Source organism: Geotrypetes seraphini, chromosome 2 (assembly GCF_902459505.1).
Source record: "Geotrypetes seraphini chromosome 2, aGeoSer1.1, whole genome shotgun sequence".
NCBI lineage: Eukaryota > Metazoa > Chordata > Amphibia > Gymnophiona > Dermophiidae > Geotrypetes > Geotrypetes seraphini.
In genome coordinates, this window is record NC_047085.1 from 273,379,909 (window position 1) to 273,402,400 (window position 22,492).

Sequence of the window (22,492 nt, forward strand, 5' to 3'; positions counted from 1 at the left end):
GGAGGGCCTGGGATCCCTCCTGCTCGTAATGTAGTGCGGGGTGGGGTTAGGGGGTCGCCGTGGCCAGGAGGGTTTGGGCTCCCTTCTGGCCCAACTACACAAAGGTACGGGGAAGGCGGGTGGGGGTGTCGTGGGGGTCGGCCAGGGGGGGCGCGGGTCGGCTGGGGGACGGGCGGAGGTTCTTGGGGGGGGGCGGTCGTTGGGGGGAGGGGGTTTGCGTCGAGGGCAGGAGGGCCTGGGATCCCTCCTGCCCGTAATGTAGTGCGGGGTGGGGTTAGGGGGTCGCCTTGGCCAGGAGGGTTTGGGCTCCCTCCTGGCCCGATATTGTTGGGGAGTCGGCGGTCCTTCGGGGTGGGGGTGCGAGTGGTCCTGCCGGGGGGGGGATGTATCGGACGTCGGGGGGGGCATCAGGCTTTCAGGATGGGGACAGACCTTCAAGGGGGGACAGGACTTCAAGGGGGGACAATGCACGGAAAGTCAGGGGGGGTGAACGGAGAGTCGGGACAGCGCACGGAAAGTCAGGGCAGTGCACGGAAGTCAGGGGGGGTGAACGGAGAGTCGGGACAGCGCACGGAAAGTCAGGGCAGTGCACGGAAGTCAGGGGGGGTGAACAGAGAGTCGGGACAGCGCACGGAAAGTCAGGGCAGTGCACGGAAGTCAGGGGGGGTGAACGGAGAGTCGGGACAGCGCACGGAAAGTCAGGGCGGGCGAAAGGAGCGTCGGGCATCATGCGCGGTATACCCGTGAGCGCGGTATACAAAAGTTTTTGTACATATCATCGTGATTTTTGCGCGCTATACCCGGGTGCGCGTTTTACACGGGTGCGCGTTATTTGCGTGAAAATACGGTAAACAAGTGGTGGTTAACAAGACTAAGAATGTTATAATGCCTCTCTATTGCTCCATGGTGCAACCTCATCTGGAGTATTGCATTCAATTCTGGTCTCCTTATCTCAAGAAAGATGTAGCGGCACTAGAAAAGGTTCAAAGAAGAGCGACCAAGCAGATAAAGGGGATGGAACTTCTCTCGTATGAGGAAAGACTGAAAAGGTTAGGGCTCTTCAGTTCGGAAAAGAGATGGTTGAGGGGGGAGATATGATTGAAGTCTACAAAATCTTGAGTGGAGTAGAACAGGTGCAAGTGGATTGATTTTTCACTCTGCCAGAATTTACAAAGATTAGGAAACACTCGACGATGTTACAGGGATATACTTTTAAAACCAATAGGATGAAATATTTTTTCACTCAGAAAATAGTTAAGTTCTGGAATGCATTGCCAGAGGTTGTGGTTAGAGCGGATAGCGTAGCTGGTTTTAAGAAAGGTTTGGACGATTTCCCTGGATCGATAGCATGAAATGTTGGTACTCTTTGGGTTTTGGCAAGGTACTAGTGACCTGGATTGGCCACTGTGAGAATGGGCTACTGGGCTTCATGGACCTTTGATCTGACCCAGTAAGGTGTAAAAACAAGCAAACAAAAAGTTCTTAAAAGGGATATCCTTCTGCAGTTTGCTGGATAAACATATGGATATGGGCAAGTTGTTTGTACAGTTAGACAAGATATAAGGAACTGATCTAAGAATGGGTATAGCAAGCTGGTCCAAGTGCAAAATGAGTGTATACAGTACTTCATCCAACTTCAAACCATGATGCTGTCCAAAAGACTTTTTCACGTCAATCATATTTAGTGATATATTTTGCCCTTTGAGTATTTGTCAGTCTTCTCCAAGATGCCTCAGTCTTAACAGAAATGAACAAACAAGTTGCCATGTTTTCTATCAACAAAGAGGGAAGCAAGGGAATCCTCTGCCTTTCCTGAAGAACAGCAAAGATTTCCCAAATATAGGCAGCTTCTCTCCCTGGCATTCAAAATTAGATAGCCAACAAGTTTAATGGAGTTCTTCAACCACTTGAAGCTTTTGTCTATATGTGTAAGATGTGGCAAATTGAATTCTGATCACAGGACTAAGCAGCTGGTCTCAGAAGCCATTGAAAGAGTACAGCAGGCCTAAAAAGTAGATGCAGGTAGTACTTCTGCTTCACCCCAGACAGGTTTGAAAGAAACGCCAGGTTTTCATCAGGCATAGTGCAGCTCTTGCAGGAATGACAAACTGAGGCAGCCATGCTTGTGAGGGCTACAGCTCAGCTGGTCTGATATTCCACAAGGTTCTGAATATATCTTGATGACAGGCATGATAGCATGAGGTAACTGTATAGAATGCATTGTAGTTGGGTGTTTACACTAGTGAGTTCTAAAGGTAATGTTCAGTGAGCTTTACCCCCACCTGCAGAAGAAAACTATCACAGAAATATCCACATCACTCACTGAATGTCAGTTTGTTGTTCAACCAGGGTAAAAGCAGGGTGGTTCTTTTAAGACAGTAGTCTCAAACTCACAGCCCAGGGGCCACATGCAGCCTGCCAGGTACTATTTTGAGGCCCTTGGTATGTTTATCATAATCACAAAAGAAAAAAAATACAGTTTCTTGATCATATGTCTCTTTAGCTATAAATTACAATATTATTATTAAAACTTAGCCAAAAGATAAGATTTATAAACTATAAAGAGTTTTACCTCATGCAAAATTGTCATTTCTTTAATAAGACATTAACTATTTTTTTCTGAGGCTCTCCAAGTATCTACAAATCCAAAATGTGGCCCTGCAAAGGATTTGAGTTTGAGATCACTGTTGTAAGAGAATTGCTTCTTTTTTCTGGTATTGAAAGTAATAGACGTTCCCTTGGCCTTATCTACTGAAAATTTTTAAAATGGGAGACAACCTTTACTCCTTGGTAAAATGATATACAATCAGTACTTTTTCATTAATATTACTTTCTGGTATATTAAAGATTTCAGGTTTCTGGTATATAAAGACAAAGTCATGATTTCTTTCAGTACTTCCTTTGGTACCTGTGTTTGTTGCCTTTGGTGATGCCAGCTTTGGTGATGTCATGGTATCGAAGTGTACTTCTACTCATGCTGTGGTTCACTGGTCAGGTAAGCAACCTACTGTGATATATATACTTATGAATTTAAATGTGAGGATAGCTCTGAATCAGCAATTTTAACTATTTCAATGTGCTGTTACACAAATAGATCAGAGGAACTTTGAGTAATATAAAATGTCTATGGCTTATTGTGGGTCCATTTATCCAGCACGGTGGCCAAATATCTCCAAAGGTAAACTGCCACCATAATTACGACTACTACTATTTATTATTTTTAAAGTGCTACCAGATGCACGCAGAGCTAATTGTCTGATAACTCATGTATGCGTTGTGAGGAAGAGTGTGGGAAGTTGCCACTCTTTCATAGAATCAATCACCTTAAGAATAGAGAAGGCATGGTTCAAGTAGGCACAGCAAGCTTGCTGAGCTAGAAGGGTGGAGCCCAGATGAGAAAGAGTTAAAATCATCAGAGGAAGAGTAGAACAAGGAGAGGAACTGAGGGAGACTCCTAAGCCTGCCAGCCTGGTTGAAAGCAGTCTATGTTCCCTGCCAGTAATAGCTAATGAGAGCCTCCAAATATAGCCAGCTATAACAGGGGTTACTGAGAAGGAGTTTGAACTACAGTCAGAGTGTCAGACCTTTATATATGTGGGACAGATCTTTTATGGTGGTTGCACTGAAGAATTACGGTACTTACGTTAACGACTTGTCTGCCTGAGAAAGAAGACATGCTTATGTTATATAGTAAACCCAATTGCATGAAAAGCATAATAAAGACTTTTTTTTCTGTTTTAAACTGGCTGCTACCTGTTTCTGTGAAGGCTCTATGTCTGGCTGCCACCCATACTACAGGCATGTTGAAACAAAGAAGTTGAGGGCAAAGCTGCATATTCTCATTTCAATTATCCTCCCTTCTCAGAAACTATTTTCTCCTAAATTAATACTCCCAGTCACATCATATAATAAAACAGTTTCCAGTCTTTGGCATCACTGATTTGCTGACTCATGATCTTTTATTCTTCATTCTTTGTCCTTGGTTTCTTTCTTTATCACATTCCTTCATCAGTAGATAACTTTAATGCTTATTCTTCCATTCTTGTTCCCTTTTGCTTTTTACCTCCCTCTTCTTTTGCTCTTCAGATTAACATGGTAAAGAACCTCAAAAAGGCATTTTTGTTAGACAATGTTCTGCCGTGCTATGCTTGTATAAATACACTTTCCAGTGCAATAGGGATGGTATGCTGAACCAAGGGTCTTTGATCTGCTCTCGCAAGTCCATTGCAGGAGATACTGATCACTGTTTTCAGTACCCCCTCCTCCTTCCTGCTCTCTGCTGCCCTGAGTCAGTTGTTTCTTCTGTAAGCTTGCCTACAGGAGCAACTTTGATCTGATTGTCATCTTTTTTTAATGTTTTTTTTGTGTTTTCTTGCAGGATTTGTGTTCCTGCTCATGTCCAGTGACTGCCTAGCCTGCATGAGAGGAGCAGACTTCAGTCTGCAGCTGACAGGTGGAACCTTCGGGGACCTGCTCAGCTAGCCTGCTTGAACTGTGGAGCTCAGAGTTTTTCTCTGCTATTTGCTCCTTGAATTGATAAGGATTGCTAGCGCAGGCTGTACAGACACCAATTACATTTCTTCAGAGTGCACACAGGTTCAGCTGCACTTTCCTCTCCCTTCTTAATTGCATTTGGAATCTGGTCACAGGGATTGAGGCGCAGTTCGGCTATGGCCCGACTGGCAGCTGAAGAGTCAGAAGAGGCAGCGTTCCTGCTGGCAGAGTTCCTATCCTTATTCCAGCTAACCTGAGAGGAGCTGTAGCAAGCTGCAGGACATCTTCCCAGCATCTAGTCTATGAGTAGGGCTGTCACAGCCCATAGAACAGTTGGGGGGCGGGTCCGAAATGTGTTTTTTCAGGTCATATTTTGTTGTAGCCTTGTTCCCCCACTCCAGAAATACTAAAATCAATGGGAGGTTTTAGGTCCTTCAGTGGAGTTATAGCCGTTTTTTCAGTGGGAAATCCTGATGGTAGCCATCTTGGATTGTTCCCAATTTGGATTCTAAGTTCTCAAACTTCTTCAAAAAGCCTCATTTTTTATTCTAACTAACATGGATGGAGTCCTCTTACTCCAGTAACATGAATTCATGTGAAGTTTATGCCAGTTGGGCACCCGAAGAATGCCCTTGCGCCACGTGTTCCGCCATACATGCTGAGGATGTCGGAACCTTGGGTTCAGCCTCTGACCACCTTATTAATGCTGCTGCCAAACAACTGTTGGGATAGATAGGGGATGATTTTGTCCCGTGATACAGTGCCAGTGTCTAATAAATGTTCTGATGGCTCTAAAGCGAAAAGAAAGTACTCTTTTTTAATATATTTTTATTGAAAGTGAGAAAAATCACAACTAGACAAAGTACAAACTCAACAGCATAAAGTGCATACAAGGTCCAAATATCAGTAAGAAACAACAAAGGCAACAAGCCCACCAGCTGAACCCAGCCAGAAATCCAAAGCCGATGACCCCCAGCTGGCAAATCGTCCCCCAGGCACTCTCAAAAAGGCTCTCAGCAGCCGCCAAAGGCGGAGGCTTTTCTTTGGAGCTTCGCACTGGGACCCGAATCTAAAAGCACCTTATGGAAGCAGAAGCTTGTCCCTAGCAAGTAAGCAGGAAAGGTCCCAGAAAGATACAGAAAGAGAAGGTAATTTGTGCTGATTTTAGCAAGATGGGGTGGGAGCACTCCTCACACACGTCCGTCCAGGTAGGCTGCATCACGTGACCCCCCATAAAGAAAATACTCTATCTTAAGAACATAAGCAATGCCTCTGATGGGTCAGACCTGAGGTCCATCGTGCCCAGCAGTCCGCTCACGCGGCGGCCCAACAGGTACAGGACCTGTGCAGTAATCCTCTATCTATACCCCTCTATCATAAGAACCCTCTTGAAGTAGGTTTTTGGTCCTTTATGCTTTACACCTGACTTTGTGAACTTGCTCTGGTTCAGGTGACTGTCCAAAGATTGCTGGATATTCAGGTGATCAAGTGGGTTCTAGCCAATACTCCATATACTTCGTCATGCTCAAGAAAGGCTCCAAGGATTGGAAGCCCATCCTGGACCTCGAGTACATCATCTGGCTCTCAAAGTACCTCATGTTTGTATGGAGACTTCAGTTGGTCATTGCCTCAGTGCTAACAGGGGAGTTCCGGGTGGTGCTGGACTTCACAGAGGTATATCTCCATATTCCAGTATTTCTAGATCACAGGCGCTTCCTTCAGTTTCATGTTCTGGAGCAGCATTTTCAATTCAAGGCTCTCCCGTTCACTCTGGACCTTCATTAAGATGATGGGTGTAGTGGCAGCTCACCTATGCATCCTGGGTTGACTGGTCCACCCTTACTTGGACAACTGGCTCATCAGGGCGCCTTTGTGGGAGGAAGTGGAGAGAGTGGTTCAGACCATCTTGGCTACCCTTCAAGGCCTTGGATGGATTGTAAATCTGAAAAGCCAGCTGCAGCCCTTGGAGTATCTGTGTCTGATTCGACATGGAGACACGCTGGGTGTTTCTTCCAGAGGCATGCAGACTGAAATTTGGGAGCCAAATTTCAGCTATCCTGGGCTATCTGTCGGCCTAGGATTATCTACATGTCCTAGGCTCGATGGCAGCTATGATAGAAGTGGTTCTTGGGCAAGAGCGAAAATGCACCCGCTGGTCTCCACAGAGAGATTCTCTGCATGTTCAATTGCCCTGGACAATAGCATGTCCTGGTGGCTTCGTCCTCAGTCGCTGTCTTCAGGGATGTCTCTAAGGATTAACTCTTGGATCACACTGACGGGATGCCAGCATACTGGGCTGGAGAGCACATTGCGAGGATCACCCAATGCAGGGGCAATAGTCCCCATCACAGCGCTGTTGGTCCATCAATAGGCTGGAGCTCCGAGCCATTCAGTTTCAGTCCCGGTTGTCGAACAAAATGGTCAGAGTGTTTTCTGACAAACGCAACAGCAATTACTTATGTCAACGAGCAAGGAGGCACCAGAAGTATTGGCTTCCAGAAGGAGGTGAAATCTTTCTTCCACTGGGCGGAGACTCATTTTTTGGCCATCACTGTGGCTCACAGGCAGACTTTCTCAGCATGCAGACTCTGGATATGGGAGAGTGGTCCCTCTCATCTCTGGTGTTTCAAAGCATTATCAACCAATCTCATGGTGACAGCAAGCAACAGGACAGCAGTGTGATTCTTCAGCCGCAGATATGAGTGTGGAAGTGCCAAGATCAATGTGCTGGTTCAGCCTTGGCCGATGAACAAATAATAATAATAATAACAGTTTATATACCGCAGGACTGTGAAGTTCTATGCGGTTTACAATGATTATTAAGGTATTACAGATCGAGTGGAATAAACAAATTTCAGAGATGGTGAATAACAGTTCTAAAGATCATTTGTTGAGGACTAAGATTGTATAGATCAGTTATCTAAGTACATTAGGAACAGATGTGTTTTTAGGCGTTTCCTGAATTCCCTATAAGTAGTAGGCATGAACAGTTGTTCCAGGTCTTTACCCCATAATGCTGCTTGATGTGAGAGAAGATGTTGGTGATGACTTTTAAATTTACAACCTCTAACGGGTGGAGAAACGAAGTTTGGATGTGAGGTTCTCCTGAATCTGTTGGTTGTGAAGGCTAAGCCGTAAAGTACCTTGAAGCAAAAACAACCAAACTTGAATTTCACACGTGCTTCCATTGGAGCCAGTGCAGAAGTCGGTAGGAAAGTGTCACGTGATCAAACTTCTTCAGTCCGCAAAGTAACCTAACTGCTGCATTTTGTACCAGTTGCAATTGCCGCATGTTCTTCTGGGAGAGTGCCAAGTAGGCGATGTTACAATAACCGAGTTGACTCAGTAATGAGGGATTGTACCAGAATTCTAAATGATGAGACATCGAAGTAAGCTCCATGTAATTAAAATGGACTTGGTAGGTGCGTGAAGTAAGGAAACCTCAAAACCAGTTTAATACCTCTCCTTTGATTTCCAATTGCGTCTAAGCATTGTAATAGTTTCCCATGGTCCACCAAATCGAAGGCAGAGCTCATGTCAAATTGTATGATTAGGGCGTTGAGGCCCTTACTAAACAAGTAGCGCACATTGTCCAGGATAGCCGCAATTACTGTCTCAGTGCTAAACAGAGGCCTAAAACCAGATTGAGTTTCATGATAGAGAGAGAACTGGTCGAGATATTCCATCAGTTGGATGTGTACCATTCCTTCCATGATTTTTACAATAAATGAAATGGATGCTACTGGTCTATAGTTGGTTACTGATGTTGGTGATTCTTTACGATTTTTTGGAATTGGGGTTATTATAATATGACCATTATTAGTGAGGAATTTTCCATTGCTTAGGTTATTGGTTAGGTAATTCAATAGGGACAGTTTAAAGTCTAATGGAGCTGCTTTCATAATTTCTGGAGGGGCTTGAGTCCAGGACACAATATGATTTAGAGTATTTGTTATATAACTTGATGTAGTTATTCCATTCTAAATTGTGGAAGGAACTCCAAATCATGTCCGCTGGTATTTCATTTCTTTGTATATCAGTTGATTGATATTCGTATTTGGCAATTATTGAGTAGTTATTTTTTAGGTTTTTAATTTTTGAATCGAAATGTTGTGCTAGATCATTTGCTGAGGGTAACTTGGTGTTATGCAGGGGTTGAGTGTAACGTGTGGTGTCAAATAAATTCGTAACTATGTTGAACAGTTCTTTAGTATTAGTTCCGTTTGGGCTAATGTTTGATGAGTTAATTATGGATGAGTAAAATGTTTTACGTTTTTCTTTTATCTGTTTGTAGAGTTTTATGTTGGATCTCCAGTTGTTCCGGTCTGACAGCTTTCCCGTTTTTTTCCAGATTCTTTCTAATCGTCTTACTAATTGTTTCATTGTTAGGAGTTCGATGTCAAACCATTTGTTGTATTTGTTTGAGCAGCTTTTGCTATTTCGTTTGGGGGCAATTTTATCTAAAATTGATGTGCTAGTTTTCATCCAGTGATCATAGAAATTAACTCCTTCTTCTATCTTTGTTTGTAGATCATATTATGACCAATATTCCTCTGGGTGTTCCAGAATAGATTGAAATAAGTGAAATGGTCAAACCAGATATCGTGACACCAAGTACCGTCCGAAAGAGAGATGGAAGGATTTATGATCTCCTTTATGGACATCGCTACCACATCTAAATGATGGCCTTTTTCATGTGTTTGAGTGGATGAAATGAGATTGTAATTGAGTAAAGAAAGAAAGTTTTTAAAGTCCTTCGCTTCTAGATTGTCTATTTCATCTAGATGTAAGTTTATGTCTCCCGTAATTAGATTATGTGATAAAGTGATTGAGTTATGTAGGACAAATTTACAGAAGTCCTCTCTAGCTTTTGGACAGCTTTTCGGCGGAACATAGAATAATATACAAGAAAGGGAATCTTCTAGTTCCTTAATGCTAATTTTACAGGCTAATATTTCTAATTGGTTGGTCATTTTGGAATCCAATATTTCAACTACAAATCCTTCCTTGGCGACGATTGCTAATCCTCCCCCTCTTCTTCCATCACGATTTAGCATGTGAATTTTAAAATTATCTGGTGAAATTAGCATGTGAATTTTAAAAACTCCTGTACGTGCTCCTTCCCTGGCCCATGGTAGAGAGAGTCTTGAGAAGAGTGGCCAGATACATCGATGGGCTATCCTAGTGGTTTCGGAAAGGCCTAGATGCCCCTGGTATACAAACCTAGTGGGACTCCTCTCTCAAGGTCTGATTATCTTGCAAGATTCGGAGCGCTTTGGTCTCACAGCATGTTTTTTGAGCGCTCGGCATTGAGTCAGAAAGGCTACTCTGATCTGGTTGTATGCACTCTTTTGCAAGCCAAGAAGTCTGCTACATTCACGGCATATGCCAAGGCATTGGATTCCTTCCAACACCAGCGCTGCAAGGAGCAGCTGGATCCTGCTACGGCTTCTGTATCTACTATCCTGTCCTTTCTTCAAGAAGGTCTGGATATGGGTGTCGGTGATTTTGTCACTGAAAGTTCAAGTGGCTGGGTGCAAGATGTTCTCTTTTTGTGCACCCAGATATTGTCAGGTACTTCAAAGATGCTCTGAGGATGTGGCCTGCCAGTCCTGTTCACCCTTATAGGATGCCACCCTAATGGACTTTACTATTAAAGACAGTGTTTCTGGTTGCCATGGCTGGTGTTTCCTTGAGGAACATTCCTTCTTTTTTGCCAAAGGTGGTTCTGCATTTCACATGAACTAGGAAGTAGAGAATGATGCAGGAAAAAGTGTTCCCATCCTTGTGAACTCGGCCCCACCCCATCCCCGCAAACCTTCTGATCCCATGCACACAAGCCTCAAATAGTTATGATTTTATATTGAACTTATTTTATTAAAGGATAAAAAGAAGCAATATTCTGTACAGTTGTCATTTTAGCCACAACTGAAAAAAACCCTGAAAACTCCACAAAGTAAATGAGAGAAAACACAAAAACAAGCAGGAAAGTAGAGTTGATGAACCAAGTTTATTAAAGCAAAAAGTGGTTTTTTCAATGTCACAATAAAAAGGTTCCAAAATGTCCTCCAAGCAGATGATGCAGCTAAAATTCTATGCCAATGTTGAGTGATAACAATGGATGGAATCAAAAGACCCAAATCTAAAATATGGTGCAAATAGGTACAGTCAGAAATACCAAAATATCCTTTCATTTGATAATTCAGCTCAGATCCATATCTGTATTAAATTTTAACAATGGTAGATGTCATAATGAGAAAGGTCAGAGGACTCAACACAGTCCATGTTCCAGCTATGTTCCATGAACAGCCTTCCTCAGGGGTCCTATGAAAATGTGTGTATGAATTAAATTACAAATAATACAGAGCAAGGATCAACAAAGCTCCTGTCTCCCCTCCCAAATATCCCCTCCACTATCGAGAAAACTGAACAAACTAAATTACTACAAAATGCTACACAGAAAAATTAAGTTAACAGAATACTTCAGCCACACATGGCAGGAATAGTGTTAGGGGAGTGCAACTAGGGCAACTGCCTCCTGGTCAGAGCGAGCCCTAAGCTAGCTGGAAGCTAAAGAAGCACGGCCTGGACTTTGCAGTCCCCAATTATGTCACAAATAGAAAATACAATTATTTTTTCTACCTTTTGTTGTCTGGTCATTTTATTCTTCACATTACATTGGTCTCAGGCTCTGGTTTCTGTTTCCTCTTAACTCACTCGCCAGGGGCTCCTGACCATGTGACGTGGCTTTTTTCCCTATGTTCGCCAGCCATCTTCCATCTCTGTTTGTTTTTCCCTATGTTCTAATTTAACAACAAAACTTCCAGCACCTTAATCAAATTGTATTCAGATAAGACCATATATATTAATATGGAATAATAGTGATCCTCAGAGGGCTAAGTTGCCCCAATGGTTGTTGTGAAACAGATCACAAATCCCGATCTTCATTGGATCAATTGATGGTTTAATTCTATTTTAATTTTTTATCAAAAATTTTTTCAAATTTATAAATAACACTTTTTTTCATTTCAGTCATCCATTAATACTCCAGTTCATATTTAGCGTAATAGCTTAACCATAGTACTTAGCTTTAATATAGCAGCAAATGATTAAGGGAGCGCCTCTACCAACATGTCTATGTTTCAAACAATTTTCGTTAGGATTGAGGCTCCTAATGTTAAATTATCATGCATCCGAGAAACCGCTCCTCTCCATAGACTATCATTCTATCCCCTATGTTCAGCATCGCCCTTCTATCTCCTATACTTCCCTTTCTAGTATTTCCCCAGTGCCCATCTCCCTGACTTCATCATCGTTATTATTCTGCATCCCCATCCCTATCCCTTCTGTGGTCCGTGTCAATCCTCTGTGTCCCTACTCCCCCTCCCAAGTCCAACATCTCTCTTCTGCATTCTCCCTCATGTCTAGCCATCTTCTGTGTCCATATACCCTCCTATGTCTGGCATTGCCCCACTGACTCTATCCATATACCACCCCATGCAGTGTTTCCCTTTGTGTCCCTATGCTCCCATCCATGGCCACCATCTCCTCTTTTCGTATATCTCCCTGTGTCCAGCTTCTCCCCTCTTACTCCCTTAACCAATGTATCTCTCACTCTTTCCTCCCTTCCTCCACCGTGTTAAATATTTCATTCCCTTCATCTCCCTGGTTCAGCATCTATTTCCCTTCCCTCTTCTCCTCCCTGCAGGTCCAGCACCTCTCTCCCTTCCCTCCAGCTCCCCCTGCGGTCCAGTACCTCTCTACCTTCTCTCCTCAAGGATCTAGCACCTCTCTCCCTTCCCTCTAGCTCTCTCCCTTGGGTCCAGCTTCCAGTTTTAGGTCTGGCATCTCTGTCTTACATTCAGCTGCAGTCCCCCCTCCAGCTCCAACCACCTTATGGGTCCAACACCTCTCCCCCAGCCCAGATCCAGCACCATCCTTCAGCTCCAGCTCTAGAGCCAGCCAGCCAGCCAGCACCCCTCCCCCCCCCACCAAGTACAGTGATAACGGCAGGTGATATCTCCCACCATGGTTCTCCCCAACTTCCCTCACGCCTTCTACCAATGAGCCCCTCTGAAGATTTTTCTGCATGACTACAGTTTTACCTGAAGGAGCCAGCGGCAACGATGATGAAAATTCTTCAGAGGTCTGCTCTGAGGCCTTCCTTCAGTTGGCGAGTCTCTCCTTGATGTAACTTCTGGTTTTGCGAAACTAGAAGTTGCATCAAGGAGGGATTTGTCAGATGAAGGAAGGACTCGGAACAGGCCTCTGAAGATTTTTCAGTGTGGCGCAGCTGACTTGTTCAGGATAAGGAAGGCACAATATGGAAGCTGGGGAGGAGATGCTGAGCCATGGGGAGAAGGTGTTGCTGCGCTGACTGATGCCATTTTTTTTCCCTGCAATAAGGCTGGTTACCGTTCCTGTAGGGCAGTAGAAGGCCTTGTTCCCAGTCCTGCTGTAAACCGACCACATTTTTTCCCCATATCATCCTCTACTAGGAAGTTTGCTTTCCAGCTCTCAGATTCTAAGACGGATAAAGTCTGGAGGTTATGAATTACTTTTGTCTCTTGGACTACCTCTTCGTGTTGACAAATCTGGCTTAGAAGAGTCAAAATGGATCAGGTCAGCTATTTCGTCCTGCTATATTGCCTGGGGTAGGCAGCCTCCCTTCACTCTTTGAGTACATTCAACGAGAGGGATTGCCTCTTCCTGGGCTGAAGCCAGGATGATTCCTCCAAATGAGATTTGCCGGGCAGCAACTTGGTTGTCCCTTCATTCTTTCATCAAGTTTTATAGGGTAAACAGCAGCTCAAGAGGACTCTTCCTTTGGGGGCCTCAGTTTTGAAAGCAGGCTTTTCTCTCCCACCCAGGGTTTCTGAGACTACTTCGGTACATCCCTTGGTTCAGTATCCCTATTGCTCTGGAAAGAGATTAGGTTCACACTTTGATAATATCCCACCCATCATTGTTGATGCACCTGCCTGGACCTGCTGCTACTTGAAGGCTGTACCTCTGACTTTTCTGCCAAAGTTCCAGTTTCTTAGAGCCTTTTGCTAGTAAAGATTATTTGTTCTTTTCCTTTCCATGGTGCGTTTATGAACATATCAAAGTCTTGTTGGGTTGGGGGGTTCACCCCATTCTCCTGTTCTCTCCTATAGGGCTATTGCCGGCTTTGAAACTAATTGACTGGGGGCACCAGGGAGAAGAAGGAGGTACTGAAAACAGTCATCAGTATCTCCTGCAACGGACTCACAGGAGAGGATGCAAAACCCTTGGTTCAGCATACCATCCTTATCTACTAGAAAAGATATTACCAAGATAAGAACCTACCGTATTTTTCGCTCCATAAGACACACTTTTTCCACTCCCAAAAAGGGGGTGGAACTAAGGGTGCGTCTTATGCAGCGAATACCACGTGCCCCCGGTACCTTGATGTAATCCTGGCGGTCCAGCGCTGCATTGGCAGGCTCCCCTGTTGGACAGCCGCCCGACTCTCCATCTGCCAGGCAGGCGCGAGCCCCAAGCGTGCCTGCCTGGTCCCGTGCCGCCGCCGCCCGAATAGTGAAAGGCAGGCGTGAGCCCCGAGTGTGCCTGCCTGGTCCTATGCCACCTCCCAAATGGTGCTGTTGGTTCTCGCGAGACTCGCGGGTGCTAACAGCACCATTCGAGCGGCAGCGCAGGACCAGGCAGGCGCGCTCGGGGCTCGCACCTGCCTTTCACTTCCAGTGCAGATAGGAGAGCCTGCCGATGCAGCGCTGGACTGAGTTGACACCATTCGGGCGGCGGCATGAGACCAGGTAGGCGCGCTTGGGGCTTGCGCCTGCCTCTGACTGCCGCGGCAGATGGGGACTTGGGTGGTGTCCAGCAGGGGAGGCTGCCGATGCAGCGCTGGACCACCAGGATTGCATCAAGGTACCGGGGGTGGAGGGAGGGGTCCTGCAGAAAGGTACCGGGGAAGGGGGCGCTCCTGCTGGAATTGCAGAGACTTACGAGGAGACATAATAGAAACCTTCAAAATCCTGAAAGGCATAGAATAGGTAGACAGGGACAGATTCTTCAGACTGTGGGGAACCACAAGTACAAGGGGGCACTCAGAGAAATTGAAAGGGGACAGGTTTAGAACAAATGCTAGAAGTTCTTCTTTTCCCAGAGGGTGGTGGACACATGGAATGTGCTCCCGGAGATTGTGATAGGGTAGGGCATGCTACGGGGTTCAAGGAAGGTTTAGATAAATTCCTGAAGGATAAGGGGATTGAGGGGTACAGATAGATTTAGAGATAGGTTATAGGAAAAGGCAGGAACCATTTAACAGGTCGTGGACATGATGGGCCGCCGCGGGTGCGGACTGCTGGGCGCGATGGACCTCTGGTTTGACCCAGCGGAGGCAACTCTTATGTTCTTAAATTTACAACAAATGTACAGCTGAGGCAAAAGGCCTTGTGCTGGACATGTGAATTGCTTTAAAAGAGGAAATAAAAATGTAAAGGTATTAGAGAGGTGCATTTTCCAAAGCTGAGCAGCAAACAGAAAGACTTCCCTGCCTGCACTGCCCTGTCCCGGCCTACCACTAGACTACAAAAGGAGGGACAGGATGCAGAGCCTGGCAAGGAGTGTGGGGTTGAGTGCAGAGCCTGGCAGGGAGAATTTGGTTCAGAATGGGTTTTTTTCTTGTTTTCCTCTTCTAAATCTAGGGTGCGTCTTATGGTCAGGTGCGTCTTATAGAGTGAAAAATACAGTAATCTCTTTTTATTATGTACAGTATGTGAACCTGTAATGCATTCTGAGTTCTGGGAGGATGGGATATAAAACCAAATAAATAAAATAGAAGCCTAAAATGATAAATGAATGGTCCCCTGCCCTACACACAAAAAAGTCTATACATTGATTACCTAGTCAGAAACCTTCGCTAACCAAGTAATCATGTAATATGAGAACCATGAAAATGTACTGTCTGATTATGTACTTGTCATATTATATTTATTTCTGATTGTATTTTGTAAACGGCTTAGGTCTAAGCAGGTGAGAAAAGTTTTTGGAATAAAATAAAGTTTTTTGTAACAAATACTAAATCATTTGTTAATCTGCTTTTCTTCATTAGTCCTAGTTATGTTTTCTTCTAATTGACACTTGATTTGTTTGTTTTTTCAGGCATTATGGTTGGTTCCTGCTTACTTTCTGGAATTTAAAGGACAGAATACCTTTTTACTTATCTGGCTAGCAGGCTTGCTTTTCTTACTTATTAACTGCTTCATTTTGGTTCAGATCATCACTTACTACCAGAAAGAGAAACCGAAGCCCAAAGCATTCAAGCAACAATAATAAAAAAATGCATCATCCTCTGCCTGATTAGTAAGCTCCTAGTATTAGGTGTTTAGACAGATATGCAAAATAAACTATGTAAATGTATTTTTCTGTAGACAAGCTAGATTGAGTTACCTCCACAAATGGGTGACATCATCAAACAGTGCTGGGAAGGAACTGCTGTCACAGAACTCAGAAAGTAGAGATCTGAGCATTCACAGCCCTCCCACATGCTGTGGTCTCCTCAATGTCTCAGTTTTGGTTTTTCTGCTCAACTGGCCGGGTGCAAAAATAAGCTTTTCTATTAAAACCAAACTTTGTCTTTTTTTTTATATTGTCATAATTTATATATGTTTTGGAAAGAGAAGAGACTATGGGCTCCTTTTACTAAGGTGCGCTAGGGCTTTAACATGCAGAATAGCGTGCACTACATTGTCACATGTGGTAATTTACTGTGTTCGCTAAAAATGCTAGCGCACCTTAGTAAAAGGAACCCTATGTTGTCAAAGTCTAGATTTGGTCTATGCCTGAAGTGTGGCATGGGAAAAACAAAATGTCTCTTTTTGCCTGGTACCTGACCACAATTCAAAGAACTGTAGGCATTGTGTTTGACTGTTGTGACAAACATAAAGAGATCATCTTTAATTGTCTGCAAGCACATTTTTGAGGTTGAGAAAATACTTCTAGAAAAATCACACAGAAAGTATCTACTCCAGAGCAGAGCCATAGATCTTCTATAGAGAGACTATCAATCTCCAAATACAATGACCCTAAGAGTCCAGTGACCCAAAGGGGAGAATACCTTGAGATATAGAGAATCACAGTGCAGCTGCTTCTAGAGCACCTGTAAAAATTTGGGGGAGAAGCTACCTGTTTCAGATCTAGGCAAAAAGTTGTTAAAGCACAAGCAAGCTAGCACAGATATTTCTGTTAGATTCATACTCTGTACAACAGCAGCAACACAGTTCCAGCACATCTTTATTTAAACTTGGCTTATGACTTTTTCAGTTGTAAATCTAATTTATCTATTACCGTAAGCCTCCCAACACGGTGAAAGACATGTTCAACTCAGACCAACTTCTTAATCTATTGTGCAACAGCTTATGCCTTCTTGCCAGTGTTAAGTGGCAGATGAATCTTTTATCTTTGACATCATTCCACCTTTCACAAAAAGGGCCATGAAATGAAACCCATGCAGTTCCAGTCCACCAGGTAGCTGCCCAAAGCAAAGGGAGACCGGCCACTGGTGGCAGCTGATTCCACCCACCACCTGACATCAATCTGCAGCACCTATTCCAGCACAGAGGGCCTTGAAATGACGCCAAGGCAGCTCCAGTCTACATGGGAGCTGCCCAAAGCAAAGGGATGTCATTTTCTGATGACAAAAGAGCTTACTCCACACACTACCTGACATCAATTTGTGGTGCCTAAGCCATAGGCCTGCTTCTTTGTTATGTGATTTGTGCAGCATAAAAACCTCATTAATCACGAAAGCACAGTTACTTACCGTAACAGTTGTTATCCCGGGACAGCAGGCAGCTATTCTCACATATGAGTGACGTCATCGACAGAGCCCGGATGCGGAAGCCTCGCAAGCAGACTTGCTTGTAGAAACTCAGAAGTTTTGAGACAGCCGCACCGCGCATGCTCGAGTGCCTTCCTGCTCAGCGCAGGGCGAGTCTCAGTTCAGATAGCTAGCAGAGAAGCTAACTAAGGGAAGTGGGTGGGTTGTGAGAATAGCTGCCTCCTGTCCCTGGATAACACCTGTTACGGTAAGTAACTGCTTTATCCCAGGACAAGCAGGCAGCCTATTCTCACATATGGGTGACCTCCAAGCTAACCAGAATGGGATGATGGGAACGTTGGCAACTTAGGAGAATAAATGTTGTAATACTCTCTGGCCAAAATGGCCATCCCATCTGGAGAAAACATCCAGACAATAGTGAGAAGTGAAAGTATGAACCGAGGACCAAGTAGCAGCTTTGCAAATTTCCTCAATAGGTGTAGATCTGAGGAAAGCTACTGAAGCTGCCATTGCTCTGACTTTATGGGCTGTGACTCGACTCTGTAGTTGTAATCCAGCCTGGGCATAGCAGAAAGAAATACAAGCAGCCATCCAGTTGGAGATTGGATGTCCCAACTTGTTCGGATCAAAGGAGACAAAAAGTTGAGCAGTTCTGTGTGGTTTGGTGCGTTCCAAATAGGCCAAAGCACATTTACAGTCCAGAGTATGAAGAGCTGATTCTCCAGGGTGAGAATGAGGCTTGGAAAGAACACTGGAAGAACAATGAATTGGTTGAGATGAAATTCTAAAACCACTTTAGGTAGGAATTTAGGATGAGTACAAAGGACCACCTTGTCATGATGGAACACAGTGAAAGGTGGATCAGCAACTAAAGCTTGCAGCTGACTCTTCGAGCAGATGTGAGGGCAATGAGAAACACCACTTTCCAAGTGAGATATTTCAGATGAGCCATAGACATTGGTTCAAATGGAGGCTTCATCAATTGAGCAAGAACAACATTGAGATCCCAAACCACTGGAGGTTTGAGAGGAGGTTTGACACTGAAAAGTCCTTTCATGAATCTGGAAACCACCGGATGAGCAGAGAGGGATTTCCCTTCAATAGGCTGATGGAAAGCAGCAATTGCACTGAGATGAACATGAATCGATGTAGACTTGAGGCCAGAGGTGGATAAGTGCAAAAGATAATCTAGCACAGAAGATAAGGAGTATTATTGAGGTTCCGTATCGCAAGAGATGCACCACGTAGAAAATCTAGTCCATTTTTGGTGGTAGCACTGTCTTGTGGTAGGCTTCCTAGAAGCCTCTAAAATGTCTCTTACAGGATGAGAAAACTGAAGAGAAGTCATGTTGAGAGGTATCAAGCTGTCAGATATAGAAACTGCAGGTTGGGATGAAGTAAAGATCCTTGACTCTGTGTAAGCATAAAAGGAAAAACTGGTAGAAGGTATGGATCCCTGCTGCTGAGTTGAAGTAGAAGGGAGTACCAAGGTTGTCTTGGCCACCGAGGAGCAATCAGAATCATGGTGGCATGAGCATTCTTCAACTTGACAAGAGTCTTGAGAATGAGAGGGAACGGAGGGAATGCATACAGGAAGAGATTCGTCCATTCCAATAGGAAAGCATCTGCCTCAAGGCGATGAGAATAAATCCTGGAGCAGAACTGAGGCAGTTTGTGGTTTTGAGGGGCTGCAAAGAGATCTATCTGAGGTGTTCCCCACTGTGAAAAAAATGTGATGTAGAGGCAAGGAATGGAGTGTCCATTCGTGAGGTTGCAGAAGACGACTCAAGTTGTCTGCTAAGCAATTTTTCACCCCTTGGATGTAGACGGCTTTGAGGAAGGTGTTGTGATGGATTGCCCAGTCCCAAACCATCAGAGCTTCTTGACAAAGGGAGGAAGATCCTGTCCCTCCCTGTTTGTTGACATAGTACATGGCAACTTGGTTGTCCGTCCAAATGAGGACTACCTGGTCGTGAAGATGTTGAAAAGTTTTGAGAGCGTTGAAGATTGCTCTGAGTTCCAACAGATTGATGTGACACCGACAATCCGTACTGGTCCAGAGGCCTTGAGTATGGAGACCATCGAGATGAGTGCCCCAAGTGCAGGTCGAAGAATCTGTTGTGAGGACCTTCTGATGGGGGGCGGTTGAAACAGTAAGCCTTTGGAGAGATTGGAAGAGAGCATCCACCAGCAGAGAGACTGCTTCAAGGAAGGAGTGACTGCTATGTGTTGAGAAAGTGGGTCGCAAGCCTGCATCCACTGAGATGCCAGGGTCCACTGAGGAATTCTGAGGTGAAGTCTGGCAAAAGGAGTCACGTGTACTGTGGAGGCCATGTTACCTAGTAGTACCATCATGTGTTTCGCTGAGATTGAAGAGCAGGAAGACACTGCATGACAGAGTTGAAGGAGAGCTTCCAGACATTGCGGAAGGAATGCTCTGAGTTGGATAGTGTCCATAACAGCTCCGATGAATTGTAGATTCTGAGAGGGCTGAAGTTGGGATTTGGGAAAATTGATTTTGAATCCCAAACTTTGTAGGAACCACGTAGTCTGTTGGTTCGCTACAATAACCCCCTGAGATGTGGAATCCTTGATGAGCCAGTCGTCTAGGTAGGGAAACACCTGAAGACCTTGGTTCCTTAGAGCTGCTGCTACTACTACCAGGCACTTGGTGAACACTCTGGGAGATGAAGCCAGGCCAAAGGGTAGCACTCTATTGATAATGCAGATATTGACGGGAGGCCGGATGAATGGGAATATGAGTATAAGCCTCCTTGAGATCCAGAGAGCATAACCAGTCGCTAGGGACAACATGCAAAATTTTTCTTTGAGTGAAAATTTGTTGAGAGCCCTGAGATCCAGAATGGGTCACAGATCGCCCTCTTTGGAACAAGGAAGTAACGGGAGTAAAACCCCCATTCTTTTCTGAAGGAACTGGTTCGATGGCATGGAAACGAAGCAGAGCTTGAGCTTCCTGAAGAAGGGCGGTCTGGGATGGACTGGAAGGATATTCTCTTGGAGGAAGCTCTGGTGGAACCTGAGTGAAATGAAGAGAGTATCCTTCTCTGATGATTGACAGCACCCAGAGGTTGGATGTAATTATCTCCCATCGATGATAAAAATGATGGAGATGACCTCCAATGGGGAGAAGAGAAGACAGAGACAGAACGGTGGAGGTTATGCTCTGTTTTAAACAGTCAAAAAGGCTGTGTAGCCTTAGGTGCAGCAGAAGGTCGAGATTTCTGTTGCTTCTGATTCTGCTGTTTCTTGAGAGGCAGATGAGTGTAAGGAGCCACTCTCGGAGCAAAACGCCTCTGGAAAATTGGAGGAGGGCGTGCAGGCTTGGCAGGAGCTGGCTTAGGCTTTGGTCTGACAATAGATGCAAAAGATTTTTCGCGTTCAGACAATTCTTGGTGGCAGCCTCGATAGATTCATCGAAGAAGTCATTGCCTGCACAAGGAATATTAGCTAAGCGGTCCTGAAGATTAGGGTCCATGTCTATGGTGTGAAGCCAGGCTAGGCGGCGCATTGCTACAGAACAAGCAGTCGCCCTGGCAGACAACTCAAAGGCTGGAGAAGATGTAATCTGAGTTGTGACAGAGTCGCTATGACTTCTTGAAATTCGAAGTGCTTTTGTGTATCTAAATAGCTGAAAAATTTTAGAAGAAGATCAATGAGGAACTTGAAATAAGTGACAAAATGAAAATTATAATTGAGGACTTTAGAGGACATCATGGCATTTTGGTAAAGGTGACGTCCAAATTTGTCCATGGTTTTCCCTTCCCTTCCAGGAGGAACAGTAGCATAAACTCTGGAAGGATGGGTTCTCTTTAAGGAGGACTCCACAAGCAGGGACTGATGAGACAACTTCAAATTCTCAAATCCTTTGCAATGTAGAGTTTTATACCTAGAGACCAACTTGCCTGGAACAGCGGGAATTGCATAAGGAGTCTTCAGGCATCGTGTAAAAGTTTCAGACAAAAGCTTATGAAGGGGAAGCTTAAGTGACTGCAGGAGGTTGAGGAAGATGCCTGACTTCGAGGTACTCCTTAGAGTATTTAGAACCAGCATCTAACTGAAGGTCCAAGTCAGTAGCCATCTGACAAAGAAAAGAAGAGAAAGATAGCTGATCCGCTAATGCCTTGCCTCGAGAGGGACTCAAGGACCTCGAGGCAGCTGGGTCAAAGATGAAGCTTTGGCAAGAAAATAGTCATCAAAAGAATAAGGAGTCATGGACGAAGCAATAGCAGCTGCTGAGTCCTCAAGGTCTGGAAGCAGAGACCTCGATCGAGTAGTCGGAGGTCTAGTAGAGCTGGAAGGGGTAGTTCGAGACGTAGTTGAAGGACGCTCCTTGGAAGAAGAGCTATGCCTGCAGGTATGCCTCGAGGTAGGACTCGATCAACGATGAGAGTGGTGCCTGGAAGTAGGTCTCGAGGATTGAGGAGACTTGGTTTCGGAGATGGAAGAAGACGTTGCCACCAAGGAATGGATAGTGCTTGAAGCTGTAGATCAAGCTCAGGAGGCTTGGTGGAGGAATCTTGAGGCACTCCCAAAGCCTCTTCTCCTTGTATGGACTGTGAGGATTCCTGTTGAGGCACTTGCAAAGAATCTACTCCTTGCTTCAAGTGCATAGATGCCAGACCAGACACTCGCAGAGACTCTGCTCCCTGCATAGTGTGTGTAGCTTCAGCTGGAGGCATAGGAAGAGGCTCGACCGCGGAAGTCTGCAGAATGCCAAGGCTGGATTAGAGTAGCTAGCTTCGGTCCCATATTAGTTAGGAATTTAATAAATTGCTCTAATTTGGTCTGGAAAGAAGCCAGCAAGGATGGATCCGCGTCTGAAACCGGACCACCTGCTTTGGCTGGAGGTTCCAAAGTGGCAGTGGAAATGTGTTTCGACTTGGAAGTCTTAGCAACCTTGATGACCACCGCTGGAACTTTTTGCTGAGCTATCTGACCTGAGGAACCAGGGGAAGATACAGCAGGTGTACTCGAAGCAAGAGCCGCCGCAAACGAGGAAGGCTTGATGATGCTCAAGGTCGGAGTCATGGAGGCAGGAGTACCCTCAGTAGAAGGTGGATCCGAGGCCGCTTTCGAAGAAGAGGGTGTGACTGAAGAGTCCATCCCGAAAAGCTTTTCCACTAAAATTTGACGACGTTTACGGGCACGAGG

General features: G+C 44.8%; 1 protein-coding gene across 7 annotated transcripts in view; it reads left to right on the plus strand.

Moving 5' to 3' along the window:
• Positions 1-16,958, plus strand: part of PIGM (phosphatidylinositol glycan anchor biosynthesis class M) — a 97,104-nt gene extending 80,146 nt beyond the window's left edge. For 5 of the 7 annotated variants that reach the window (XM_033929692.1, XM_033929690.1, XM_033929691.1 and 2 more), the window contains 2 exons: positions 2,894-2,995; positions 15,643-16,958. In XM_033929692.1, the coding sequence (XP_033785583.1) occupies positions 2,894-2,995; positions 15,643-15,813 (273 nt within the window). In that variant the 3' untranslated portion in view covers positions 15,814-16,958. Of the gene's footprint in view, positions 1-2,847; positions 2,996-4,378; positions 5,228-15,642 lie in introns of those variants that run through there. The other 2 variants (XM_033929694.1, XM_033929696.1) reach the window with 2 other exon arrangements.
• The last annotated feature ends 5,534 nt before the right edge of the window (positions 16,959-22,492 follow it).